At 45.1% G+C, this 27,798-nt stretch overlaps 1 protein-coding gene and 1 long non-coding RNA gene across 2 annotated transcripts in view; one reads left to right on the plus strand and one right to left on the minus strand.

Annotated features, from left to right (window-relative positions):
- 4930469K13Rik (RIKEN cDNA 4930469K13 gene) overlaps nt 1-27,798 on the minus strand; it is a 124,594-nt gene that overhangs the window by 67,295 nt on the left and 29,501 nt on the right. The window contains exon 4 of the long non-coding RNA NR_155520.1: nt 26,816-26,974. This is a non-coding gene — a long non-coding RNA (RIKEN cDNA 4930469K13 gene). The remainder of the gene's footprint in view (nt 1-26,815; nt 26,975-27,798) is intronic.
- Nucleotides 5,673-27,798, plus strand: part of Lcp2 (lymphocyte cytosolic protein 2) — a 45,354-nt gene continuing 23,228 nt past the window's right edge. The window contains exons 1-5 of the mRNA NM_010696.4: nt 5,673-6,176; nt 9,642-9,704; nt 13,051-13,097; nt 27,159-27,224; nt 27,683-27,714. Coding sequence (NP_034826.2) covers nt 6,099-6,176; nt 9,642-9,704; nt 13,051-13,097; nt 27,159-27,224; nt 27,683-27,714 — 286 coding nt within the window. The 5' untranslated portion in view covers nt 5,673-6,098. The remainder of the gene's footprint in view (nt 6,177-9,641; nt 9,705-13,050; nt 13,098-27,158; nt 27,225-27,682; nt 27,715-27,798) is intronic.

Below are 27,798 nucleotides of genomic sequence, written 5' to 3' on the forward strand. Positions count from 1 at the left end.
ACCTCAGACACAACATTGAACTCTCTTAGCTTGCTGCTCCTTCTTCTGTAGAGAACACAAGCAAACATAGGGCCTTCATTTTAGGAGAACTCAAAGGGAAAGGGCTCCAAAGCTTGGCAGATGTGGCTGGTAAGACCTGTTCTGGGTAAAGATCTTTTCCCAATCTGTTGGTTGCCTGCCGCAGACCCTCTGGGCCCCTTTGTCTGCGTGGAACGGGTCTCTAGTCTCGGGTGGGCAAAGTGTCGGATGAATTGACAGACAGATGCACACAGGAGAGGTTGTGTAGGATCTGAATGTATTTTGTCAAATCGAGCATCAGACTTTTTATACAGAAGACAATAAGGAAGTTGGGTGACATACCAGCAAGGTACACAGAGGTTACTGGAGTCTTACATAAAACAGAGGAATGCAAACGCAGAAGGTCTAACGGGAATCACCTGGGATAGAATTCATTCTTAACAACTGGGATCAACAAGGGCTCCATCTAAGATTCGCTTAATCTTAGAAGTCAGGGTCAAGGGCTTCGTGTCCTTGCCATAGTTCCTATTTTAGTCTATTGTATAGTCCACCTTCCCCTTAGGCCATTGTAAATACGTGTGTATGGGTGTAACTCAGTTATAGTCTTAGAAGCCAGGTGTGAGGTCTTTACTCTCAAGGGCAAGGGCTTTTACACCCAAGTCATGGTTCTAACTAGAGAGTTTCGTTCTAACTAACCATCTCATAAATAATGCAATACTCTAAAACCATAGCCCGATCTACTTCCTAAACCATTGTAAATTCCTGTATATGGGTGCGACTTGGCTTTTATTCTAAGTGATAGTGTAATACCAGAGGCTATTCTGAATGTCACTGAATAGCAATATTCTTACTGAATTTCAAGCCCATGGTCTTCCTCAAGGACGTTCTAGGACTGTTGGAACACTGGTGGAAGGCTTTAGCTATGTCAGAATTCAATCTTAAAAGGCACTTATAATAGGATAATACTAAAAGAGAGCACGTGGATCCATACACTAGACTAACTCGGGAATGGAAAATTAATGTATGGGTTAGAGAGAACACCAGACTCCAGGAGTGAGTTTCTGTGAAACTCTTTTGCCTAGTGAGTAGCTTTCAAGCCTCTCGGCTTGTCAAACTGACTTGACCGGAGTGCGTGGCATTTCTCCCTTTCTTTTTTTATTTTTCAGCCGAAGTTCTAGGATGCCCCCCCTCGTCGTAGCTACAGACCTCAGGAGCACTCTAAAGATGAGTGGAAACACAACGATTACTAGTAAAACAATGACAAAAATAATAACAAGTAGGATTATATATTGAACCCAATCCAGGGGGTTCAATGCACTTAGGTTGTTTTTCAAATCTCTAGCCAAATCATCAATGTTCCAAGTGTCCAAATGACTTTTACTAATATCTGAAATTTCTGCCTTTAACTGACTTTGTTGGCAAGAGTTTAAATCCCTTTTGCTTTTTTATTCTTGGACTCTATTCCCCTCCCCCATCTCTGCCAAGTTCCAGCTTGTCCATGGAAGAAAGCACCTATTAGGGAGAGAAGATTGCTTTTCTTTCTTGTCCCTGCCCAGCCCACCCACCTTTCCTGGTACCTGGGGGAATTTCTCTCTACAACATACTTATCTAAATTGAGGCTACAGAGAAAAAGAGGAGGTCTGACAGGAAGCCCAAATAAGCACTTCCTCCCATTCACCTTTGAACTTTGGAGGCACCCCAGCAGAACAGCAGAGCAGAGAATCAAAGTGAGAAGACTTGAAAAAAAGAAAAAGAAAAAAAAAATAGAGAAAGAAATTGTCAGCCATAAGGAAGTGGAAAGTATTACCAGTCCTTGCCTCGCCTAGGGCAGCTCACTCAAGTTTTCCTCCCTTGCTATCCATGGATGGGGGAGGTGAGAACAGTGTCTGGGATGGGTGGGAGGGAACTTGCAGTGACTGGAGACAGAGTGGTCATCTGGAGAAAGGCTGAGGTGGGACTGGCTAAGTCCATTTTCACTATCTTCTACTCTGCGGTCCCAAGGAATGCTGGGAAGTGCTGGGTCTCTCCTCATGCTAATGGCTTGGGATCCTGCCCCCTGCTCCCCATACTTGTTGGAAAGTGATCTTTATTCTGTGCCATAGTATGGGTGTCAGGTGCCCTGCAGCTTCCTGGCTTCTTGTGCTTTTTGTCAATCAGAACAATGCCATGCGCAGCTACCACCTCTATTGCTTGTCTCTAAGAATGGTGGGAAGAACTTCCCTTAACCTCTGCCTTAAGAAGATCAACATATGGAAGAAGAGGTCCTTGGTCCTGTGAAGGCTCAATGCCTCAGAGTAGGGGAATGCCAGGGCCAGGAAGTGGGAGTGAATGAGATGGTGAGCAGGGGGAGGGGGAAGGGAATGGGGAGAGAGCACTTTCAGAAGGGAAACCAGGAAAGGGGATAACATTTGAAATGTAAATAAAGAAAAAATCTAATAAAAATAAATGAAAAAAATAAAATGAATATATTTTAGCTCAAAAAAAAAAAAAAAACAAACTACATATTCTCATGTATCACATCCCCACTTTCCTCTCTTCTCTGGCCCTGATATAATAATTCCCCAGGATCCTTCCTCCACAGCCACATATAGGAGCAGCAGCTTCCTGGTCTCTTTTAATAAATTGCCATTTTTCTCACCTGTGCTTCTGCTGTGGGTAGAGGGAGAGAGGCGGATGCTCTACATCTAGGCTTGGTGGAGTAAGGAAAGGAGGAGATGAATATCCATTGTTTGTCCCTAGGTTCTAAAGTCAGACATTTGCAATTATTGCTTTCCTTCCCACAGCTTCTTGATTCCCGTTCTGTGACACCCCCCCCCACCCCCCAGCCACTGTCACTGGCTCAGTGCTGTATTTGTGATGTTCTTATATCATGAGACATGTGGTTGGTGCTCTGTGTCCGCAGATTCTATAACCAAATGCTCATCCAACAGCAGATGAAAAGTGGTTTTAAAAATTGGATCTACTCTTACCGTGGATAGAGTTTCTTTTCCTTGTCAGTGTCCCCTAAACAACACAGTGTCACAGCTACACACAGAGCATTAGGACTACTATCATCAGTTGTCTAAAGATGGCTCAAAGTATCTGAGAGGCCGTGTATGTGTTATGTAAAAGAGCTATACCATCTTATATAAGGAACTCTGGCAGATTCTGGCGCCTTCTCCTCGTGACTAGCCTTTCAACTTGCTTCTTCATAAGCACTAGGTTTCTCTACCTGGTTGAGCTTGAGTGAGACAGGATAAGACTGGTTGGTTGTCCCTTCACAAGAATCTCCTTTGCATCCAATGTTAGGTCTTTGCTGGTCCCTACCTGCTTTTCTGCCTCATGCTCACACTCAAGAGAATAAGACCTTGACAATGAGCCTAGTTATTGTCATTCTCGTACCGCTGCCATCTTGAGCTAAGTGCAAAGGCTTGCCCATTGTTCTTATAAAGAGACCTAGTTTGGAATAAGTGAACTGACACCTGGTCACAGACATTCTCTTGGTTTCCTGAAAGCCTCTTTGTTTAATAAGAGCTGCCCTGCCTTGGATGTTTCTAGAACACTTCAGCCGGACACAGGAGATGTAAAACCTAAAATTATTGAGAAATCACCCTGGGGGTGGGAAAAGTCTAAGGCCTGAGACAAGTTTTGGCTTTGATCATCTGTGTTCTCTCTCTCTCTCTCTCTCTCTCTCTCTCTCTCTCTCCCTGGTGATTTATCTGAGGTATGGACCTGCGGTCCAATGGTCAAGGGACACATTGGAAAAGACATTTCAGATCAGCAACTCACTAGCTTTTTGTAGGCTGTAATCCATAAACTGTCCCTTATGCATAAAGGGACACTGTCCAAGCATGGCAAACAGGCCTGGAGTGAATCCTAACTCCATTCTGGGCATTGACAAAGCATGCAGACCCCAGAGGAGACAAATGACAAGGGACAGTGACTCTGGACTCAGGTACATTCTGGATAAGACTGGGATGTGCTCATGGAGGTGCTTAGGGAGCAAGCAGGTGCTTCTCTACTCTGACTTCATGGCTCCCTTCTGTGCAGTTGGAATAATACCTATGCTAACCATAGGGAGGGGTGGTATAAAGGTCTCAGCACATGTCCTGACACACTGGAGGGGCTTTCTGTGCCCTTGCACCTCTACTATGTTCATTGTCATTGTCCTGGTCACCCTGAGTTGGGTGAGTAATATTAAAAACAGGACACCTTCTCCCCCCCCACACACACATATACACACACACACACAATTTATTGCTTTGGTTTTAAAGGATGATCTGCAATATTCCTTTTCCTAGAATTTCTCTATTTTGACATTGATTGATTGATTGGTTATTTGATTGATTGGTTATTTGATTGACTGGGGTCCAGAATTCTCACCTATCCACTCCACTCTCCAAGCTTATACATAAAGCCTAGGTTCATTCCATGATGCCTTCTTTACTCTCCATTTTCAATTGGCTGCCATGCTGCTGATTTGAAAGATGAAATAATGTCTCTCACTGAGAAGGGAGCTTTGGAGCAGCAGGGCAGTGGTCCATTGAGCGTCAGCCACAGTTGAGCTTTATGTAACATACCTGGGCATTTCCTGCAGATCAGCAGCATGGAGCATGTTTCAGGGACTGGGCCTGGCACTGCATCTGCATCTGCATCTCATTTAAGCTCACAATCAGGTACTGAGACAGCTGCTAGAGGCAGCAGGGCTTCCTGTAGTCTATAGAAAATGGAAAGCACACATGACTAAAGCTACCCTTGACAAACCTTCAGGAACAGCACCTCACGTACCAATGGTGCGCTATTCAAGCATTGGAACAGAGAACTAGGTGTGTGTGTGTGTGTGTGTGTGTGTGTGTGTGTGTGTGTGTGCATTTCCATATGTGCACTCATGTATGTGCACATACAGATGGAATCCTGGCTAACCTGCGTTTGCAGGTTGCCTTATGCACCAATGCTTTAACCTCAGGTCACACTCACTGCCAATGGTTGTATCAGTCTGTGAGAAGTGTATAGAGTCTGAGACTGGAGGAGGAAGCAACAGATCCCCCTCTCCCATCTCCAGGCATTATATATACTCTTTGCCTAGGCATATGGTAGAATCAAAAGCAAATGCCATATATGGAAGAAACAATGGTAGACAGAATATAAGACAAAAAAAGCACAGCGTATAGAAGGTGTGCCATCAATAGCAACAATTCTTTAAACTTTTTATCTTTACATTTGCCTAGCAAATGCATTAAAGTTTTATGTGTATAACCCCTTTGTTTCCCTGCCTTGCAGATATGGAAACTGTCTGCCTAGACTGTCATTTCATGCTCAAAGCTACAGTGCATAAACATTCCTATCAGAAATGGAGCTGTTCCTCTGACCTGTAGCATTATTACCTCTCCTGGCTGCTAAGGAGCCAGGCTTCATAACACCAAGAAGCAGCTGAAGGCCACACTGCTTTCAATAAGAACAAACTGGTGGGGAAGGAGGTCAGAAAACATTGAGAGACTATCTTCCTTCTCCCACAGTTCACTAGTGGATGAAATTATAGATAATTTTAAGGAACTGTCAAAAGAGATCCTTATCTGCAAAGAGTCAGCCAAGCACAAATATGGTGCCCAGCTTTGAGTGTCTGTAATACTAATGGGAAAAAAAATACTTGAACTGACACTGGAGTTTAAGCCCCCTTTGTTCCTCTTCCTGCTTGGCTGGGGTGTCTGGGCCAGTGGGGAATTAACAATCTCTCTCTCTCTCTCTCTCTCTCTCTCTCTCTCTCTCTCTCTCTCTCTCTCTCTCCCCTCTCTCTCTCTCTGCATTATGAACCCCCAGAGCTGTCCTTCCTTGTTTACTTATTTAGAAGTCAGCAGAGGAAGTGGTAAAGGAAACTAGCTGAGTCGTTTTCTGAGAAGAGACCATATTTGTTCACAGGGGAAGCCGCTGCTTTTGGGGATCTGGCTACAGCAGAAAAGAGTCCTCTTCAACAAGGGTGTTCCTGAGAGCATCTGGGAATCAGAAGAGCCAAGGACACCTCAGAGCTCTGGATCTGGGCTTTTCCCCTGTTCATGGCTGCATCGCCTCTCCTCAGTTTGTGAGCCTCTCCCTGTAGAGCAGCCATGGCCTTGAAGAATGTCCCGTTTCGCTCAGAGGTCCTAGCCTGGAACTCAGACAACCTCGCTGACTATTTCAGGAAGGTGGGTCTTTCCCTCTTGTGCCTTTGGTTGGTCTGGTATGTCTTTGGTTGGGTGGGCAGAGACAGGAGGTGGACTGTGGACAGTATGTGGAAGGTGTATGGTATAGTGGTAGATATAGGAGACAGACAGACATTGCTTTCTTGGTAACGTGTCCTGTAGAGAAAGATAGGGGGGAGGGCCCTCAGCTACACAAGTCCCTAGACACACTGCCTGTACTTCCAGTGCTCTACAGACTGTGTCTTGTCAGACACAACCCACTGTCATGGGAGATCCGTGTTGACATACTAACAATCTGCATTGACAGTGTTGCGTTGTAACAACATCATTATTTTGCTCAGCTGAAAAGTCAGCTCGGGGAGTTGAAGCGTTCCAAAGCTCTTGAGTCTTCTGCAATCAGGTTAGATTGGAGTCTTGCCTATTTAGCCTTAAAGCACATGCTCTGAGCTGCAGAGGCTTACTGTGGTAAAGGCTACTTACTAGAAAGGGAGAGATGGGGTAGGAAAATGAACAGGCAGGGCAGGAGGTTAGAACAGAGAGCTGGATGAACACTGGTGTTTTGACATCTGTTGTTCATGATCCTGGAAGAAGGCTAGAGTCTCTTTATTGGCCAGAGCCTCACTGGAGTTTTATGAGAATCCTGGAAAGCTGTCCAGAAAACAGACATAAGCCCCAGGATAGTTAGGGACGTAGAAGACAAGTTCAGCAGACTTAGAAGTCAGGCTGGACCAGAGTTCTGCTGTCCTGATTTCCAGGATAGGAGGAGATAGGCAAGATCCTTGTTAACAGCTAACTGTGACCACATGTCTGCTTAGGCATATCCCAAGTCATTAAACTCTTCTTAGGCACCCATGCCAAGGAGGTAAGAACTCTTATGACATGAGCTTCTATTGTTCATATTCCTGTAGGCTGGCTTCAAATTCCACTGATATTCCAGTGATGAAGACAATGTCCTAAAGCTGAGACCATATAAGTCATCTACTTTGGCTTCTATTTTTCTAAAGAAATAGACCCAAGGATAGGCTCTAACCTGTAATCTATACAGTGGTTCCTTCCCAACCTACAGTAGAAAATGTGAGCACTTTGTACTGGGTGTGGCATGGCAGGAACACTGCGCACAGATCCAACCATTTGCCATCTTTTGTGAATCTCACTTTGGTTACTTTCCTCCCATAAGGTCATTACAAACTTTCAACACTGTGGGTGGAAATGTCATTGGGCAATTGACTTTTGAGGCATGTTTTTGAAATACTTTTCTCAACTAGAAACCAAGTAAGTTAACGCAGAAAGGCACAGTTTGCCTTAGGGTTGGGCCATTCTGACTTCTACCCAGCTTTGGAGTCAGACACGCCTTGGTTTAAACGTGACCTTTCCAGCTAGCTTGGGGACTTTTTTTTTTTTTTTGCTTCTCTATATCTAAACTTCCTAATCAGTGAAAGAGAGCCATGAACAGTAACTAAGCAGATGAGATGGCGGTGAGGTGGAAAGGAAATGCGTGGGAGACATTGAGCTCCAGGTTCTATTGAATCTTTGTCCTGCTCTTCTAAACCACACATGATGTGGAAGCTCAGACAGCCTGGGGAGACTATGTCATATTGCCTCAAACATGTATGTCTTGCCCTCCATTTGGGATCAAAACTGCGAAGATTAAAGCCGCCATAGTCTACATGTCCTTAACTCCTTCAGTTGGTTTAGGCCTGGCAGGAGAGTATTGCTGGGTCATGCAGTATACTCATTGGCTTATAGCCATTTGTTCTAACTCTGTTGGGTTTCCACCTCACCATGTGACCTTAAGCCAGACCCTTCTTTCTGAATCTTAGTAGCCATCATCTACAAAGCTGAGTAACCACTCAGTCAGTGCCTATCAATCTTGAGTGCTAACCAAAATTATTAGGGTGCTTGTTAAAATACAGGTTTTAGGTCCCAAGACGCAGTTCTTAATTTGCATCAAATATCTAGGTTCAAGGCTGGAACTCTAGCTTTGGTTTAGAGTCAACATCCGGACTCTACAGAACCAGCATCATCTGATAGTGATCACAGCGGGTGCTGACAATTCCAAGAGCCTACTACACACCTGGCATGAGGGTCGAGGAGATAGCAGGGTAGTGCAGATGCTGCCTCCCTCAACACTGGCCTATAAATCAGCTTCCCCAGTGCAATCCTCACTCCGAGGTGACAACTATTATATTTTAAAGTTATTATTATTGAGGCAAGTCCTGGGAGGGTAGCTCAGCTGGCCTTGGACTGACAATGATCCCATCCTCCTTCCTCAGGCTCCTGGGTGCTAAGATTAGAGGTTTTTTGTTTTTGTTTTTGTTTTTTTGTCATAAGATACTGATTTTAAATTTTCCTCCAAGGAAAGTCAAAATGTTTATCAGAAGAATCTAAGGTTCCTGAGGAAAATATTTTACCTTAAATACTCCAGACCTCAATCTTGGAGGTGTTTTAGGTGTGAATTTTTGTGCTATTGATGGACAAGGTGAGATGTGTACACACCACCGTCATAGGTTAGCTTTGAAAACTGAGACCTTAAGACACTTATTTCTGTTAATTCCATCACTCTGTTCTGAGAATTTGACTTCAAGAATTTACCTCACATTAAAAAAATAATAATAACAAGCAAATGAATGACCACTGTGAGATACCTGTTATCTGAATGGTTCTTTTGGCTGGCTCCTGTTACACACAATGTGCACTTAAGTATGTGACACTGTTATGTAGAGACTATCTCCGTGGAAACATTAAAGCCATGCTCTGAAGCTCAGTTGTCACCTATGTCACCTCCCACCCATGCAACACTCTGGCTTTCTCATCCTTCACCCACAAAACTGGGGGATGAAGGGGCTCACAGCTGGTTTGGGCCTGTCACACACACAGCACCCAGCACTACCTAGCAGCTGCTGGTCTCACTGCTGAGTTGGCAGCCTGGGAAATGACCTGAACAGTCAGTGGTTAAAAATTATGGGAGTGATTCAGTGCACAGGTCTTTGATGGTTTGTTTATGTTGTTGTTTTGGGTCATTTAAGAGGAAAAAAAGTCACCATAACAAGACTGAATATGAGTCGAATTCTTCATCATGCTCAAAACTAGGATGCCTTATTTAAATTGCTTAAGTAGTTACCTAGATGATTTTTGGGGGCACAAGACAGGGGCTGGTGTTTGGTTTCTTCTGTCAGTTCCTTTCTGCTCTCCTGACTACTATGTGACCTTCTTTGTTGGGCTTTAAAGACAGTATATTCCCAGAGGTTCTGGTCCCAAGGACTAGAGTGCACAGTTTCTCTATTTCAGAGACCCCAAGGGGGTAGTAAAAGCATGGTTAAAGTGGGAACCTGGCCCCTGTCTCAGACTAAGGGTCAGGAAGGGGCTGGCTAGCCACAAGTACCACAAATTGCTAAGCTCAGGGGAGGCAAGTTGGGGGGAGGCACGAGAATCTGAGGGACTGATGGCATCTTGCTCTTCTCTGTACAGCTGAACTACAGGGACTGTGAGAAGGCTGTGAAGAAATACCACATTGATGGTGCTCGGTTTTTGGTAAGCTCTCTCCAGTCTCACATACTGAAACCAAAAATATGATATACTCTGCCCAACAGCTGCAGGGTCAACTGGTCTACCTAGTCCCTATGGTCAATGTCTGTGGTCAATGCCTCCACAAAGCCTTTTGTTTTGATTAAAGAGTTGATAAGTCTTTCACTAAATCTCAGTGTCCTGTTCAGGAACCTTGTGTGCTCTTACATAGACAGTAAGATATACCCCAAAGACATATACTGAAGGAATCTGAACATAGTTTAACCCCTCACCCCCAATACAAATACAGAGTTACACTTTAAAATTCTACTCAACTGCCATGCTTATTCTGAGAAGCCCAAAGTATGCTACAGGAGATACCAGTTTTTACTCCTTGTTGCTAACTCTGCATACACCTCCACTAAAGGTTAACCAACCCTCTTTATCTCCATTTCCCCCTAACTACAGAATGTGCATACTGACTGTGAAACAAGCATGTGATGGTGCTATCCCAACTCTAATTCCACGAGCTTTAACTATAGGCCCATGGTTCAGGTCCATGTTGAATCCATGCCACTAAAGGGAAAGTGATCCAGTTTTGATGAAGGCAGAGGATCTTGGCTACCAGAGAGGTGGTTGTAAAATTGTATGTCCATATGTCATAGCAATGAAGACTTGGTCATGAGACTTCAAGCTACTTGAAAGGGACCAAGAGGTCACATACTACAGCTTGCTACACCTCACACCAATTCCTGTCTTACAAGCATCCCTGCTTTACCCCTGCTTCACTTGCTTTAGTGATGGCAAGCTCCTCACTACCACCCGCAATCTTCCTCCCCTTTCTGGGAGTCAGAGATGAGTTCCTTCTCCACCCTAGATCATGTCAGAAGCTGAGGACAGAGAAAGCATTAATATAAGACTTTTGCCTTCGTGAATCTATTTTTTAGCAGAAAGATACCTTCATTAAAGGTGTTTAACCACTTCATTTATACACGAGGAGACATATGCAGAGGTGTAGTAATTTTTTGTCCTAAGTCACAAATCTGATGTTTGACTGAAGGTCTGCCTTTAGCTTAGTACTACAGTGTGTAGGGTTTTAGCAATGTTATTTTTTCTTACTGAGCTTTGAATAACAGAATCCCTTGAGTCTTATTGTTGTTATTCTTGTAATAACACTAAACCTTTGTCTTTCATTCTGATACTTTAGCACTGAGGAAAGAGACACTACTTTGAGTACAGAAGGAGGGCAATATCTTTGAAGAGGGTCATTAGTGGTGGCCTTGCTGTCTTGACTAATCTTGATTAAGCATTTGTCCCCAGTCCGTAATTCCTCTTTGCTTTCTCCTCTGATGACTGAATGAACACACTGTGCAAGGTGACAGTGGGGGTTGGTAGTGGTTGATAATAATGGCACGTCTCCCCTCTGTGACTCCCACCCCCACCCCTTGCCCAATACCCCATGTGAGTGTCAGGCCTAAACTGACTGACAGGATGACTGTGTCCTTCCTTGAGAGATGATATCTGAACATCTGTCCCCTCTGTTCCAATCTCTGAGACCTATCAGCCCTTCGGAGAAATGAGCACACCCAACTCATCCTGTAAAAGGGGGCAGGAGGAGCCAGAGAACAGGAGGTAGAACCCAATGCCAGAAGCTAGGGTACTATGAGATGCACAGTCCAGCATGGCTACTCTGGCTACACTTTGGAAGTCTTGATCTAAGCTCTTGTTATTTATCTCATACCCGTGCAAGCTCTGGAATATCCAGGATCGTTCTAGAATTGAAGCAATAGTACTTGCAATCCACGTTCTCTTCTTCTCCCCATCTCTTTCTTTCCTTTTTTCCCTTCTTCTTTCTTCAGTGTGGGAGCTAGTAGACTCATCAAACCTGTCTTAATACCACTTTTATCTAACACTAAGGAGATTTTGCTGGTGATAAATATGAACTAAGCTGGACTTTGGAAAGGTGTAAGAAAAGGAGTACTTGGCCGGTTAACTGGGAAGGGATGTGGTCTTTCTCAAGTAATAAGAAATGTACAAGTCTGAAGGCTGAGAGACTTCTGGAGGAGTCCTGAACATAGGCTCCATTCAGCCTATGGAGAGCCTGGGGGGGGGGGGTTGAGCTAATCACTCCAAGCTGGCCTCTCCACCTGTAGGTACCGAGTGTATCTGATAGGCCAGAGGAAGAGGGGGAAGGCAGAGAGTAAAAAGTTTGTGGTGCTTGGTGAATGTGTCCTTATTCCCCGTCTGTATGAAAACAATGGAAAATAAGCACTATTCTGGAGGTCTCAACCAGGAAACTGCAGATTTCATCTTACTGGCCACAAGTGAGTCATGTGACTCCACCATCACCAAGGTAACCTGGAGAGTTAAATGCTTTGCACAAATACATTTTCTGCCCTGTACCAAATTGAGGTTCTGATGGTAAGGACAACAGAAAAAAAAGCCAAAACAAAAACATTGTGAGATAAGCGACCCTGTCTGGGGACAGGGGACCTTGCCTCCCTACCAGGGATCTGGTTTGTAGCTGTCTTCTCTCAGAATCCCTTTTCTGAACTCAGCATATCATCATGCTTCTAAAATCTACAAATTATACCCCAATAAAGATGAACTCAGGATTGCTGGAGGGTTTTGCAAGGAGAGGAGGAAGTTACATCACACAGCAAAACTCTAAGCCTGTTTCAATATCTCCCATCTTCTCTCCCAGCTGCTTTCCACGGTCTAGAAGCCTTGGTTTCCCAACATCCTCTTCTTCTGCCCAGCTGTGACCATGTGCACCTTCTCCTTGGTCTTGACCTCAACTCTTCCATTGTATTCCCCTCTCATTTACTTCCGGAATGTCCCTCTGGAAAACCCCGAGGTGACTTCAACTCATTGTGCCACCCTCTGAAAACAGTTTTGGTTTTCTGCTTTCCACGTATATGGCTGTTCCCTTCATCCTTCCTCTATAACTCAGGCAGCCTGACAGGAGCTTGGTCAGAAAATGTACCACAGGTTAATAAGGGATGAGCCGGATGCTTCAACAAGCACTTTGCCAAGACACCTCAGCCCCACTTCCTTTAACGACACTAGACCCTAACTGCTCCCTTCCCATGCACGACTGACTGGGGATCTGAACTATGGGGACGTTGCAAATTTTTGCCCATGAAAAAAATCTGTTTAGTTTCACAGATTTTCCTCATGTGTGTTTATTAAAGTCCTCTCTGTAATTCAGAAAAATTTTGCACAGATTCCAATTATTTCAAGGTTCTCCTTGAAGAAGCAAATCCAAGTGGGTTACCATGGCCACCACGGCTCTGTCATTCCCTCTAACCCACGTGATCAGGGCCCTGCCTGTGTTGTTTTAACATGCCTGCCCTGTGTGTCTTCTTTTCAGAACCTGACAGAAAATGACATTCAGAAGTTCCCTAAGCTGAGGATGCCGTGAGTATATCCTCCTGGTGGGCAGCAGGATGGGAGCAGGTTGAAATAAGAACCTGTACAGGGGAAAGTGAGTCAGGCGTGTATCCGTGTGATTTGTCATGGTAAAGCAGGTAGGGAGGTCGAGGACAAAGGGAGGGTCTGGGGAAGAGGAGTCAAGTAATGAGTTAGAAGAAGGAAGTAACAGATCCAGGGTTGCTAGTGGTTGGATGCTTTCTTTACCCAACATGAACTTCAACACTATGTTTCACTTCCTGTCTTTTTGATGGGGTAGCTTGGGCCTATGAACACAGTACCAAAGTCAAGAAAGCCTATGGTTTCATTGTGGCATCTTTGAGAAGATTTGTTTTATTTAAAAATGATGTGTTTGTGTGCTTTCATGAGGGTGTGTGTGTGTGTGTATGTGTGAGTTGAGTAAAGATGCACGGGGAGACCAGAAGGATGGCTCAGAGTCCCAGGAGCTAGAGTAACCGGCAGTTGTGAAGCAGCTGATGTGGGTGTTGGCAACAGAACTCGGGACCTCTGTATGAGCAACACATGGTTATATGTGGGGTGCCAAGCATGGGGAAATAAAGGGATGGGAGAGACCCGAGTCCCACCAGAGCTCGGGGAGACTGCTGCAGGACCCTGCAGAACCCTGCTCCGGGGAGGGGAAGGCACAGTCTTGGCTCCAACTCTCTGGCACCACAGACCGTTGGGTACTGCAGAAGAGCCGGTTTTGGGGTTCCTGGGACACACAGGGCTAGGGATGACAGGTTCTCTCTCTCTGACATCCCAGACCCGCTGGGTGTCATGGAAGAGCTGAGAACAGACCCTTGGGCGGACTCTGGCCCGGGAGCCAAAGGGAGGGTAGGGGGAGAGCTCTAGCAGGTTACCTCAGGAGTCTGGCTAGCTCAGGCTGCTAGCTAGGCAGGTGGCTTGGACTGGCTGGCTGCTGTGGCTAGAGCACAGGAAGGCCTCCGGCGGGAGGTTAGATGTACTGCTCCTTAGAGGGAAGCCTGCTCAATTGCTCCAGCACTGCGGATCTCAATGAGCAGAGATGGTCCATGGTTTCAAGGTGTTTATTGTAGAGAGGCAGAGAGGGGGAGAAGAGTAGAGAAGTAGAGGGCAGCCATGGCCACGTGGAGAGAGGGGAGAAGAGGAGGGAAGAAGGAGGGCGGAAGGTGAGAGTAAGAGCAAGAGCTTGAAAGAGAGAGGAGAGACAAGAGAGAGAGGAGGGGCCAAGCAGCCCCTTTTATAGTGGACTGGGTTACCTTGTTGCTGCCAGGTAACTGTGGAGAGAAGCATACCTGGCTATTGCCAGGAAACTGTGGGGAGTGGAGTCCAGACAGCCTAAGTGAGTGTTTGCCACAGAATCATGGAGCTGGGTCCTCATGTCAGGAACCTATGTCTAGGAGCATAGCAAACGGGCCTTCCATCCCTTGCAAATTAATGTTGGGTCTCCGGGGTTTGAACCTAGCTTGACTAGAAAACAGGCTGCTTTTCACGGTCTCATAGTCTTAGCTGCTGATCATCTCTCTAGCTCCTCACAGCATCTTCATTGACGCATTGGTTTAAGATAACCTCTGGTTCCTGGTTAGTAAATGAATGTGGACCCGTAAATAATGGCATTATTTCGTCTGTCAATATTGACTTCTTTGACTAGCTGCTCATGGTGTAGCGTTAAGAAGAATGTTGAGGAAAAGGAGCCATAATCGATTATTAATGTCTACTCTGGGTACTGAAATGGGATGTAGCAGTACGCGTTTCATGTCATGGATTCTTCATTGTCCTGGCAAAAGCCTCACACGCTCAAGTATAGAGGCCAGGCAGTGTACAAAGTAAGACAGGTTGCAAACACAAATCCCCTTTGAGTCCTTTGTTTTTGTTATCCTTGAATACAAGTGTCTCCAGAGAAATATTTTTTTTGCACCAAAATAAAGATATGGAATTACGATTTTAAAGATAACTGACACAAAGGTTGATTGCTGGTGAAACAGCGGGAAGTAGTGCTGGCCACGGAAAATCAGATATCACCTGGTCTATCCTGAGAGCACAGCAGCCAATCAGCTTTGGCCACTGTGGACCTGATGATGGCCTGTCTTCAAATTGATCAAAATTTAGCTGGAAACATGAGTTCAAATTTTCTCCTGATTTTAAAATATTGACTCAAATGTTTCTAAACACTATGAAAATCAGTATAAAGCTGACCATGAGTTTGTCCTACTTGATGCTATGGGTTTGAAACATCTACACTTTGGATAATCTCTAGTGTTCTAAGGGCCTTGGGGTAAATAATGATAAAAAGGAAGCACCCCAAGAAAGTAGGAAGTCCAGGGAAGTTCAAACATGAGGACACACTTAGCCTGGCTCCTGGGTCTCCTTTGTCCACAAGAGTGAAGGAATGAAAGCCTTAAGGGTTCACCCGTACAGCTACCAACCTTTGTTAGATCCCCTAGAGTTTTTTCTAAGTACATGTGGCTGGTTCAGTTTAGGTTAATCAGTTTAGGTTAACCCAGTTCTACCAGGCCACCAGGCATATTTCTGTAGCTATGGGTACCTGGTGACTACTATACTAGTCTCTCTTCATTTGTGGTTTTGCTTCCCATGGTTACCATTACCCATGATTCACTGCACCTGAAAACACAGTAGAATAAAAATATGGAGAGAGAGAGAGAGAGAGAGAGAGAGAGAGAGAGAGAGAGAGAGAGAGAATCTTTCACATAGCTTTTATTTTACAGAATGTAACATTGGCTCCATTTTGTTAACTGTTGTTAATCTCCTACTGTGTCCAGTTTATAAACTGGTCTTTATCATAAGAATTCCTGTATAGGCAGAATCACCCCTTTATATTAGGCTTAGTACTACCTACATCTTCAGGCATATCTGCTGGGAGACAACTTTATATAGAGGCTACATATGCATTTCCACGAGCACATAAGTTGACACTTTAAACATGAACCAGGTTCTTGATAAAAGTCAGGCATACGAGAGTCAGAGTTGGCCACAGACTTAGCCAGGCACATGAGAGTCAGAGTTGCTGGCCACGGACTTGGCCCTCAGACACTTTAGGCTTTGCTCATTCTGTGTTTTGAAGTCATCAAAGATTTCACAGAATTTTTTTCTCTAAAAACAAATGGAAAGTAAGTATAATTTGAGGTCCATATTCTATTATGACAGTGCTCAGGCAAATCTGTTGCCTGTGCTTGAAGGGGGATTCGTTCTTAGCAACTTAGTTCTCACCACAAAAACCCAGCAGCAACTCCTACGGGGCAAAGAGAGCAGGAGACTGGGCCTGATGGATCCCCAAGTTGAGAAGGCAGGGCTGAGACTACAGGGGGTGAGAGTCCATTAACCATGTGCCTGAGAGGAGAAAGCTGGGTAGAAAGAGTTAGGGAAAAATTCCCAGGATCCCTGTCTGGTAGGATGCTGGTCAGCCTATGCATAGCAGGAGACCTGTGTCTGACCTAAAAACCTATCCAATCAGAAAGGTAACAGGAACCAAAGGGTTGAAAATGGTGCCCATTTCCACCAGCCAGGTCCCAGGATGGCCAGATTCTGTCACCGAGAAGAGTGCACAGAAAGGCCTTGCCTCCAAAATGAAGAACTGTCAGGCAATCTAAAACCTCTTCTAAAAACCTCAGTTAAGTGAATCTTAAAAACAAGGCAGAGGGGTTGCAGACTGCTCCCAAGCAACTTTATTACATCTTCAAATAAAGCTCGATTATGCAAAAGTATCCACGATTAAACAAAAACAATGCGTAGCATCGAATCAGTATCAAGGACGGAAATAAACAGGAAAATAAGACAGTGAAGGGAAACAAGCATGTTTTAGCTGTCCCAGATAGCTGGAACTATTGGAAAGGAGCACCGTAGCTGGGCTCCGTGAATTCAAAGTCAGATCTGTGCAGAACTTCAAGAGATCAAAGTATTTGAGATGATGGATAAACTGCTGTAGTTTCACCAGAAACTAGGTTTTGCAGAATCACATGTCAGCGCCCTAGTTACTTCCATGTTGATGTCATCAACATTATAACCAATAGCAACTAGGAGAAACTGGAAGATCACAGTCTATCATTCAGCAAGCCAAGGAAGGAACTCAAAGCAGGAACTTGGATACAGGAACTGAAGTAGAGACCTCTGAGGAACAAAAAAAAAATTTGCTTATCAACCTGCTCCTAGGCCTCCCATTCTGGTATGTTATCTATACAACCCAGACTACTGTCCTCAGTGTGATGTATCCCCTCCATTAATAAGCAACCAAGAAAATGCCCCATATTCTTTCATGGAGACAGTTTCTCAGGTGAAGTTCCCTCTTCTCTGGTATCTCTAGTGTGTATCAAGTTGATAACAACTAAAAAGATGAGTCATGGACCATGAACCCAGAGCAAGAGAAATTCTCCAAAATCAAAGGGAGGAAGAAGTGTCACAAAGCCAAAAACTATCAGGGAGCAGGGGTGGGTGGGTGGGGGTGTTGGGAGGGGAACGGCTCGGGGCTGGAGTGCTGGTCTAGCAGTCACAAAACGTTGGGTTTGCTCTCCACTGCTGGAAGTGGGCAGAGCATCTGGCAACTGTAGAGCCACTTCAACCAGCTGAGTGTGCAGAACTAAGGTTCTCAAAAGATGTGCCTGCTGAGGAGAGGAGAGGCAGAATTAAATACAGGAGGAGATAGTAGCCAAGAAATTCCAGAGTTGGATAAAAGTCAAGTCCTCGGATTCAAGAGGCATCACAAAACCCCAAGTCCCAAGAAACAGATGGACTGCTGCTCTGTGATGCATTATCATTGAATTTCCACCCAAACAACTGACTAGCTAGCGATAACCAGTGAGGAGAAAAATCAACCGAGTAGTCAGAGGAGAGGAAGCACATCGAACTCTGAGGCGGGACTATGACGATGGAGGATGGGGCTCAGTCAGAAACAATGTCACCTAGAAGATCCTTTAAGCACTAAAAGGAGAAAGTCTCAAGATGAGTTCCTAGTGACAAGTTATTTCAGAAAGAAAGGCAGAAACCTTAACCAGCTTGCATTGATATAGTATTCACGATACTTCCTGCTATTGAAAAAAAATTGAAAAAATATGTCTTAATAATTACTTGTCTGTGGGATTCCTGAGAAGGTTGGAGGCCTCCAAAAATGTCTGCCTTTGGTCAAAGGACAGGAGTGATTGGAAGGGAGCTATGGGAATGGAGACGGCTTTGGTATTGTGCTCTGGTGTCTACTGCAGTTGCTCATCATTAGGACTGTGCCTGGTGGGCAGTGGGTGCTCGGTAAATGTGTATTGTCCAACAGCTGTCAAGTGCAGGTAAAACAGGACTTTTCCAGACACACAAATTCTGAGAGAGCTCAACAAATGCTGGCCCTCTCTACAGCAACTGTTGGAGAACATCTCTCAGGAGGAATGAGATGGCACCTGCTGCTAATGTGGGTCACCCTTTGTGCAAGGATGCCAAGTGTTAGAAATGCTTTCCCTGTAAATATATATTTGGTCCTTTGAGGACATTTGAGTTCCATCTCTCGGTTCCTATACAAATGATTACTCTGTGAATGCTTCATTTATTTAGCAAGGTGCCTGCGGTGTCTCAAGACTTGTCAATGTGAGACTGCAAAGAAAAAAAGGACAGATCCTTCACATGTTGTGCTTATAGCCTAATGGGAAAAGCATAGAATGGTCCAATCATAGCCAGACATAGTAGTGTATGCCTGTAATCCCAGTAATTGGAGACAAGAGCAGAAGGGTTAGGAGTTCGAGCCAGCTATAGCAACAGAAGATGAGTTAGAAGCGAGCCTGGGCTATATGAAACCCTGTTGCCAAAAAGGGAAAAAAAGTGAAAGAGGGGAAGGAAGTTAAGTAGAAGTGACAGAAAGGTGACTGTGGATCATTCTAGAAGGAAGCATATTGTTAATGTACAGGGGATAGGATATCCATTGAAACTTCTCCTATGTCTGTCTGGAGTGTGTGCAGCAGGTCAGAGGAAAACATAGAGGCTGATATGACTAGTTGGTATGTTCCGTTCACAATTTATAAAGGCCCTGTGAGCCTCTGTAAGAGGCCATGAAGGGAATGTAACAAGAAGAACAGTAAGGAAAACTTATGTCTCAGGTCTGTCCAAGGAGGTATAAAAGATAACTTAGAAAAGAATCAGTGGAAAGTGTGGGAGCAAGTTAGATGTGGGCATCCTCATACTAGCAAGAGACTGTAAGGACTCTGGGCACACTGCCTTGGCTCTCTGAGCCTCTGTTTCTTCTTTGTAAACTAGGGATAATAATGGTACTAACCTCAAAGGGTCAGTAGGAAAATTAGAAGAAATATTGGGGAAATAAAACAAACTAAAACAAACAATCAAATCCACCAAATAAGTATAAGTTTGTCTTTTATGTAAAACCTTCCTAGGAACACTTTCCAGTTTTCACTAGTTTTTGGTTTTGGTTTTGCTAGAAAGCAAGGGTTAGAGAATATCCAGGGCAGTCTATGGGGTGAGAGGGATTGATTCTAGAGCTTAATTTACCTCCTGCCTCCTACAGTAAAGCCACTCAAATAGTGTGAGCCTCAGTTTCCCCATCTGTAGAAGGACAAAGTAGTAGTTGTCAGGGAAAGAGGAAGATTAAGGTAACGTAAATTCCTTGACTATGTCCTTATAATATAGATATTTAATAATTACTATTCCACCACCTTCTACAGAGATTGATTTGTCTTGATGATTGTCCTTAAGGGCAAAAAAGAGATTGCAGACACATACAAAATCAAAATAAGATCACATGTCTCTGGATGGTTTTGTGTCCTTCCCAACAACCTAAAATACCAGAGTTAAATGGAGAGCCATAACTGGTCAATGCATGGAGAGTCAGAGACTTTGACACACCGAGTCCTAAATGGGATGCCTTCATCCAACCACTTCCCCCACGGCTCAGGAAGCTATTTGGAAAAGGGAGTAAAAAGATTGTAAGAGTCAGAGGTGACTCCAAGTATCGGTTGATTCTAAGGAAACAGTGTCTTCCAGATAGAAGAGGGCTGATACGCATAAGGACTCAGAGACTACGGCAGCATGCTCAAATCCTGCACAAGTTCAAGCCAGACAGGGTCCCAGCACAGAGTAGAGAAAGTAGACCCAGGTTCCCACCCCATCCCAACCTTAAAACCAACTGCAGTTGACAGCAAGGCAGAAAGCAGTTTTCTTCAATGGAGTCTCACTGGGTGTATTAACCACAGTTTAGGGCAAGGCCCGTGCCCCGGGGGTAGGAAGCCAAGACAAAATGAACTCTATAATCTTTTGTAAGAAAAACAAACAAACAAAGTTAAGCAGATTTTATTACAAAGGTCGATTCTGTAATGAAATTCTCTTTCTACAAATACAGGCATTCTCTCAGGACATGGTTAGTATCAAAACAGACACCCTGACTATTTTAATGATGAAGGGATCTTACAAGAGCCTAGGCTGAGCCCACCCGAGATGTGAGGTGGGGCATCCGTATGGGCGGTGCAGGCAGAAGATAGGTGTGAGCTGATGCCTATCATTAACATTCACTATATCCACCACATACCGTGACTGTGATTAGATCCAGCAGGGGAGCAGTACAGAGCCCACTGTTCACACGTCACTCCTGATAAGCTGCAGGCTTCCTATTAGCAGAAACTGCCTTCTATCTCATCTGCGGAGTGCTTATCTCTATACCCAAGGAAGAGAAGGCATTGGGGAAGGAGCAGAGAGGAATCCTCAGAAGAGGAAAGAACATTGTTTACCTACAAGTAAATAATCAGCCCCCAGCAACACAGAAGCAATTATTAATTTGAACACCCTGCCCCCCCCCCCCCAGCATGCATCTTCCCTCTACCATCCACTGGCTAATCCCATTCCAAGTGCCCAGACCCTTAACATCCTTCCCAATGAAGAGTGCTTCATCTCAACTGCCAGATTTTTTCCTCCAATGTTAAGTCCAGGAAACTCTACTTAAGGGCTCAGCTGCACGTGGACACTGACTCCAAGTTGCCAGGAGTTTCACAGACAGAGCTAACTACCTGTGCTTGCCATGCAAATGGCTGGGAGATCCAGGTAGACGGTAGGCAGGAAGCTCATCTAGAGAGTCGGGAGGCCATGTTGCTCCCTGGGATTTTTTTCATCTACATATGGTATTCCCCTGAGATCTAAGAGGCCATGAGAGGCCCTTCCTGAGTCATCAGACAGATGTGACTCTTCTCTGGCTAAGGAATGATTTGGAAGATTTGCCTCTTGGTTCAAAAAGGAAGGAATTTTAAGGTAGAGAGCACTTAGTTTCCTTAGAGAAGGATGAAATTGGAAGCAGAGGCCATAATGGTGCTGGAGTTCTTGGAGGAGGGCTGAGGCCAAGGTAGAAGAAGACACCCTGACAAGTGCCGCTCCAGGCAGGTGTGCATGTCTACCCTGTCCTGGGCCTTGGGGTATGATGTACTGGAGAGACATCCAGGCAAGATATTAGCCTTCCAAGGAAGCATGCCAACCAAAATGGGAGTAGGAAGCAGTTTTACCGGTCAAGCTATGACATATGGCTACTAGACATATGGTGCAACTGAGGCAGCAGAACTTAAATTTGTGTTAGACAAGGCCTAACGTGTGTGCCGTGCTCTGATGCACACTCTGTCTCTGTTTCTTTGTCTCTGTTTCTCTGTCTCTCTCTGTCTCTGTCTCTCTGTCTCTCTGTCTCTGTCTCTCTGTCTCTCTGTCTCTCTCTCTCTCTCTCTCTCTCTCTCTCTCTCTCTCTCTCTCTCTCTCTCTCTCTCCTGCTTTATCTCTCTTCCCTTTGCATTTCTTTCTTCCTGAGTGATCAGCACATTTGGCTCAAGGTTCACAAGTGGAATACAGTTAGTGAAGTTGATACTAGAACGGACTCTCGGACTATGGAGAAGAGCTGGGGGCAGATTCAGTTCGATGAGGCCCTGGAGTCTCTTTCACTCCACTCTCCAACCTTACTCCTTTCATAATTACAAACTTCCTTCTCTTCTTTCCTCTTCTCTGCCTTTTTGTGAATAACAATCTCCACTGGAATCAAGAGTGACAGGTGTTACTCTGCAAGACTTTCTGATCATTAGAACTGCCACGGGTTTGTAGGAGTTAGTCCCCAGTCACTGTGAGATTCTGCAGACCCTGGGGGAGGCCTGGGGACTTATGTGACAGGTGCATAGGTGATCCTGATGTGCAGGAAGTCAAGTTGTCAAATGTAACCTACTAACAAGAAAGATTAAAACAAACAAACGAACAAATAAACAAAAATCTTTGATATTTGCATAGAAAATGCTTTCCTGAAGACACATAGAAGATGCTGGCCTTGGGATAGGACATTATAGTCAGAATCTCAGACCTGAGGCTTCTGTTCCTTATACATCACTTGGAGAGACAGACTGACTATGACAATGAAGTCTGGCCCAGTCATGCAGCAAGTTAGAGATACTTTTCGGCTGGGACCTAGGTCACTATGTGGTTTGACTTCCTTTGAGAGGCTCAGTCTCTTCCCAGGGCCAGCGCCACTCTCAGATGAGGGAAAGCAGAAGGAACTACTGTGTGGATCCCCAGCCTTCTCTTCCTCCTTCCCAGGTTGGAGAGAGAGGGCTAGGGGTTTGTGCAGAGAGAGAGAGGCTGTGTCATCTCTGCCATTCACTGTCATTTGATCCACTGGGGGTGGGGTGCAACTTGGTAGGTCTGGGCAAAGCTGACAGCCACTTCCCTGCCCTCTGGCTAGCAAAACAACTCAACAGTCTACCTGCTTCCCTTTGCCCCCACCCTGTCTGCCCCCCACCTGGGTGAGGGGGTCCCCACAGTTTAGGAAGGCTTCTCAGAAGCTCTTTGCAGCCATCATGGGAGGCCTAGGCTTTGCTGCCTCCTGCACAGTGCACCTTCCTGCCTTTCTCAGCTCTTTGCTGCTCTGCATGGGGCCTGTGGTTTAGCATTTCCTTCCTTTCCAGCTAGAGCCCCAGCAGCCCCTGCCTGGCTGTGAGAGATACTGGCGAGAAGTGCCACTGCACAGAGTAGGAGACATTTTGAAGAGTCCCAAGCATGTGGGAGCCAGCTAAAGCCCAGCGAAGCTCTGTGGGGTAGGAGAATTGAGTTCTGGCTCAGTTCCACCTTCCTCAGGCCCTTGCTCAAATGATACCTACTTGTTGAGTACCGGTAGTTTTAAATTGTAAGCCCACTATCTTCCTGCTCAAGCACTTCCCACCATCACATGAGCAGATGTGGTTCCCTCTTACTTTGAACATTATTTGTGTAAGAGTTCATTATTAGCCAGGTGGTAGCATGCACCTTTAATCTCACCCCTCAAGAGGCCGAAACAGGAAGATTTCAAATTTCAAGCCAGCATGTACTATGCAGGCTGTCTCAAATAAACATCATTCATTATTTTACCTGCCCCCCCCCTCTCTCTCTCTCACACACACACACACACATACACACACACACACACACACACACACACACACACACACACACACACGTTCTAGCTTTCTCTTATTTATTTATTTATTTATTTATTTATTTGTGTATATGCATGTAGGTGTGTATGAGATATGTGTGTAAAGACAAGACTTCAGCTTTCATTCTTCAGGAGTAATTCACCTTGCTTTGTTAGAACAGGGTCTTTCATTACAGTCTGGGGCTCCGCTGGCTGTTGCATGGATCTCATGGATCTTCCTGTCTCTGCCTTCCCTGTGCTGGGATTACAAGTGCACTGTGCCACACTTAGTTTTTATATGGTTATGGGGATCAAAGGTATCCCACAGGTCCACATGCCTTGTGCAGCAAGCACTTTACTGACTGAGCCATTTCCTCAGGTCCCTTGTCTGCTTCTCTCTACAATCCAAGAGCAGAGCTTCTTTTGTTGTTCTGGGATGGACTTTCTGAGTGCCTAGCAGAGTTCTTGGCACTTAGAAGGGCTTCAGTGCGTGCATTAAAGTAAGCAGGTGACAGGGCAGGACAGAAGTGGCTGCTGCAGCTGCTGCCACCCACCCTGGCAGGATGCAGGACAGACATTCCTCTAACCATCATATAGGAGACCTTTAGCCTGTCTGCTATCTTCTCTAAACAACTACTGCCAGGTCACATGTGGCCATAATTATGTTACACACATCCTTATGTTGTGTTTAGAGAAAACTAGAAAGCCCCTTGTATGTCTCCCCCACCTTCCCACTGTCCCACTTTACCCCTTCCACCCCGGCCCTACCTCAACTTTCAAGTGCTTTTCCCTCTAGAGCAGGCGGTCCTCACCCTTCCTAATGTTGTGACCCTTTAATACAGTTCCTCATGTGTGGTGACCCCCCCAACCATAAAATTTTTTTTGTTGCTACTTCATAGCTGTAATTTTGTTACTGTTATGAATTGTCATGGGTTTTCCAATGGTCTTAGGCAGCCCCTACGAAAGGGTCATTCCACCCCTCAAAGGGACCTCAACCCTCTGGTTGAGAACTAATGCTGTAGATGGTGCTTCAAGTCTAAAGTTCCAACAATGGGGTTCCTATGGAGGGCTTCCCATTGCCTTGTTTGTCTGTTCTCTTGAGTCGCTCAGCTGCTCAAGTTCATCTGCCCTGTCACTCCTCTGAGATCGGAGAGTCCTGAGCAGTGAGTTAGAAGCTGAGGAAGGAATAGAAATGTTAGGGGTTGTTAAGGACTGCCCTTGCTAATCTAGCCAATTTGCACTAGGCTAACTTGTTTCCATGAGCTGCCAACCAGCAGAAGGGACACAGATTGAGTGTAGCTATCACAGCTAGGAAGAGGACAATGCAGAGAGAATTGCACAAGGGTGTGGGTGTGGTACCTTGAAAGAATACTGAGTTGGAAACTAGAGAGGATGGGCTAGTATGTGTGCTGTGGAGACAGGTGGCGTTCATCACTAATCTACAATATCCTTCCTTTTGTTTGAGCCCCTGTCATCTCCTACAAAATATAATTAGGATGAGCTCTGAAGTTCCTTCTCTTACTCCTGGAGTCTGCAATGTGGAGTTTTCGGTTCTAGAGCTTTGAGGATTGCTAGGGCCTACTTGAGAAACAGTCTGGAAGCCAAGGCTCTCCCTATGCTGGTGTTTGGGGACTTGCTGGTTCTGTATGGTGCGCCTGAGCACATGGTATAGTTAGCTATTTTGACTGAACTTGGGGCTCAAGGTCAGGGTGACTCAAGCAGACTCTCCCTTGGCAAAACTAGGGCTAGTATGTACCTTTATGGGGAATGTTTTTCTATAAAAATTCCTATGGGTGCTTTAGTTATTCACGGCTGTGATGAAATGCCTCAGCAAGACAATTGAAAGGAAGTAGTTATTTTGGCTCACGGCCTTAGAGGTTTCCATTGGATTCTTTGGCTTTAGCTGGCTTCTGGGCCTGTGGGGAGGCAGAGAATCACTGTGAAAGGGAAGGAGAAGCAAAGCCATTCCCTCGATGCATGGTGGCTGGGATGCAGAAAGAGACAGGAGAGACTGGGCATGAAAACCCTCCTTAAGTGCACGTCTCTGGGAACTAACGTCTTTCAACTTGACCCTCACTTCTGTATTTCTACTTCCTCCCAACAGTCTCTTCAGAATCTAAATGCATAAATGTGTCTGTGGCTATGCGGCATGAGACACAAACCACAAGGCCCCCAGTAGCCTGAAGCATCCCCTTATTCTTCAGGGACCTTCACTCATGTGAAGCCATCTTTGACTTCACTACAGAAAACAATTTCAAGATGAGCCAGAACGAAGCAGAGTTGGGTTTATTAAAAATGTAAAGAGTATTTAGCATAGTTTTAAACATATGGGGTTACTATAAAAAGATGCCCAGAGAGGAAGAAGATATCCAGAGAGGGTGGTGTGGGCTTCTTCAAGGACAATAGCTCTTAAGTATCTTAGCCATCCCCAAAAGTCCTGCTTGGCTGCTCTCAAGTTACAGCTCGCATGATTACTAAGAGCAGACACCCCCTCCCCATCTGTATCTTTTTGATAAGTGAAATTACCAGATGGCTCCATATGATTACAATATTATAAAAATAATCCATGAGCCACAAGGCTGCAAGGATGAAGGCATGCATGTCTTTCACTGCCAGGGGAACTTCTAGTGAAATTCTGAGAAAACGTACAGCTTTCAGTTGGGACAGGAGAAAGGTTGTGCACACATAGCATGACTTGTTACTATCTTAATATTGTCATTTAAATATTTCTCTATAAAATGTCTCTGAATGCCTTTGCAGCAAATGTCAATTGTGCTTGACTTCTTGAGCTGGTGAGAGTCTTTGAGCAGATCGGGGTGAGGGGTTCCTTTCCTACATTTCCATAACTTGCCTTGTTTTTCTGTCCTGCCTAATATGAGTTAAGCTGTTGCTTTGTTTAAAGCTCTCATGATCTGATCATCTCTGGAAATACTCTTACAGACACATAGGGATTGTCATGTCCTAATTTCCTTGGTGTCTCTCAATCGAATTGAATTGATAAACAAGATTGACCACCATACCACGTTACTAAGTAGATACAAAGAGGGACAATGTATGTGTGTGTGTGTGTGTGTGTGTGTGTGTGTGTGTGTGTGTGTGTGATGGAGTAACAGGATGAATAGCAGCCCATTGGAGGTTGCAATAAAAAAATACACATGGGCAGCTGAGCCTCTGGGTCTAGCAGATGGTTTGATCATGACTATAAGTAAGCAATCTACACAAGAATGATCAGCCAAGGCTCAGGGGACCACAGTGGTTGTGACATGTGAGCTGTAACTTAAGAACAATCACAGAACAGTGGCTGATACAATTCCAGTGTGCATACCTTAGGAGCCCAGATCTTCAGAGCAGTGAGGAGGCAGGTGTAAGCTGAACATATTTTCAGGAGATCTCAGAGCCAGATGTTGAAGGCTCAGTAGATATAGGTCAGCACATGACAGAGGCTTCATGGGAGCAAGAGATGTGATTGGTATTGAGTCAGGTCCTGAAAAAAAAAAGAGATGGTAAGTTTTAGCTAGGTGGGAGCAAGGTGTGAGACTGGCTTGTAGAGGATGGATATAAAGAAGACTGGTCAAGTTGAGCCTATGAAGGTAGAGACCATGTGGACCAGGGAAGGGGAGGCCAGGAGGAGACTGCTCTCTCTTTTCATGTGTGTCTTTATCTTGTAGACTTCTCAGTAAGTTGAGTCAAGATATCAACAAGAACGAAGAGAGAAGGAGCATTTTCACACGCAAGTGAGTGGGCAGCTTCTGGCCTAGGCACCTCTGTAGGGGGGGGACTCAAAAATTAAAATACCAACTGAGACTTTAAAAGAATCTGCAACATTTGTCTTGCCCCGACTGTCTCACTGTGGTGGTCCCCTCTGTCTCGGGGGGGGGGGTCATGAGAAACAGAGGAAGTTCCCCCTCTCCGATGAACATTTTGTCCCCAGGTTCAGGACATCAAGGGCACATTCCCTAGATCTTTAAACAGTCACAAGCATCTTTCTGTGGCACTATTGTGGCTTTAGTGGTCTCTAGAAGCTGGGAGGCAGCATGGGGAGGGAGAGGGGACAACCAAACGCTGGTTGCAAAGCAGCAAGAACACAAGCCTTGGGTAATGAGACATGATCCCTATTGGTGCAGAGGGCTAGCCTGGGGAAAGGGAATGCCCTTAGATTGACAGGCTACTGAGATGCTTTTTGTTTTTGCAGACCCCAGATTCCACGGTTTCTTGAGGAGACAGGTAAAGGTACCAGGGTTGAGAGACAATTGCTTTAGGAGGTGATGTGTGCTTCAGTTCTGGCCTCCTTGAGTGCTGTGTGTGGGA

This window comes from Mus musculus, chromosome 11, assembly GCF_000001635.26.
Source record: "Mus musculus strain C57BL/6J chromosome 11, GRCm38.p6 C57BL/6J".
In the NCBI taxonomy this organism is placed as follows: Eukaryota; Metazoa; Chordata; class Mammalia; order Rodentia; family Muridae; genus Mus; species Mus musculus.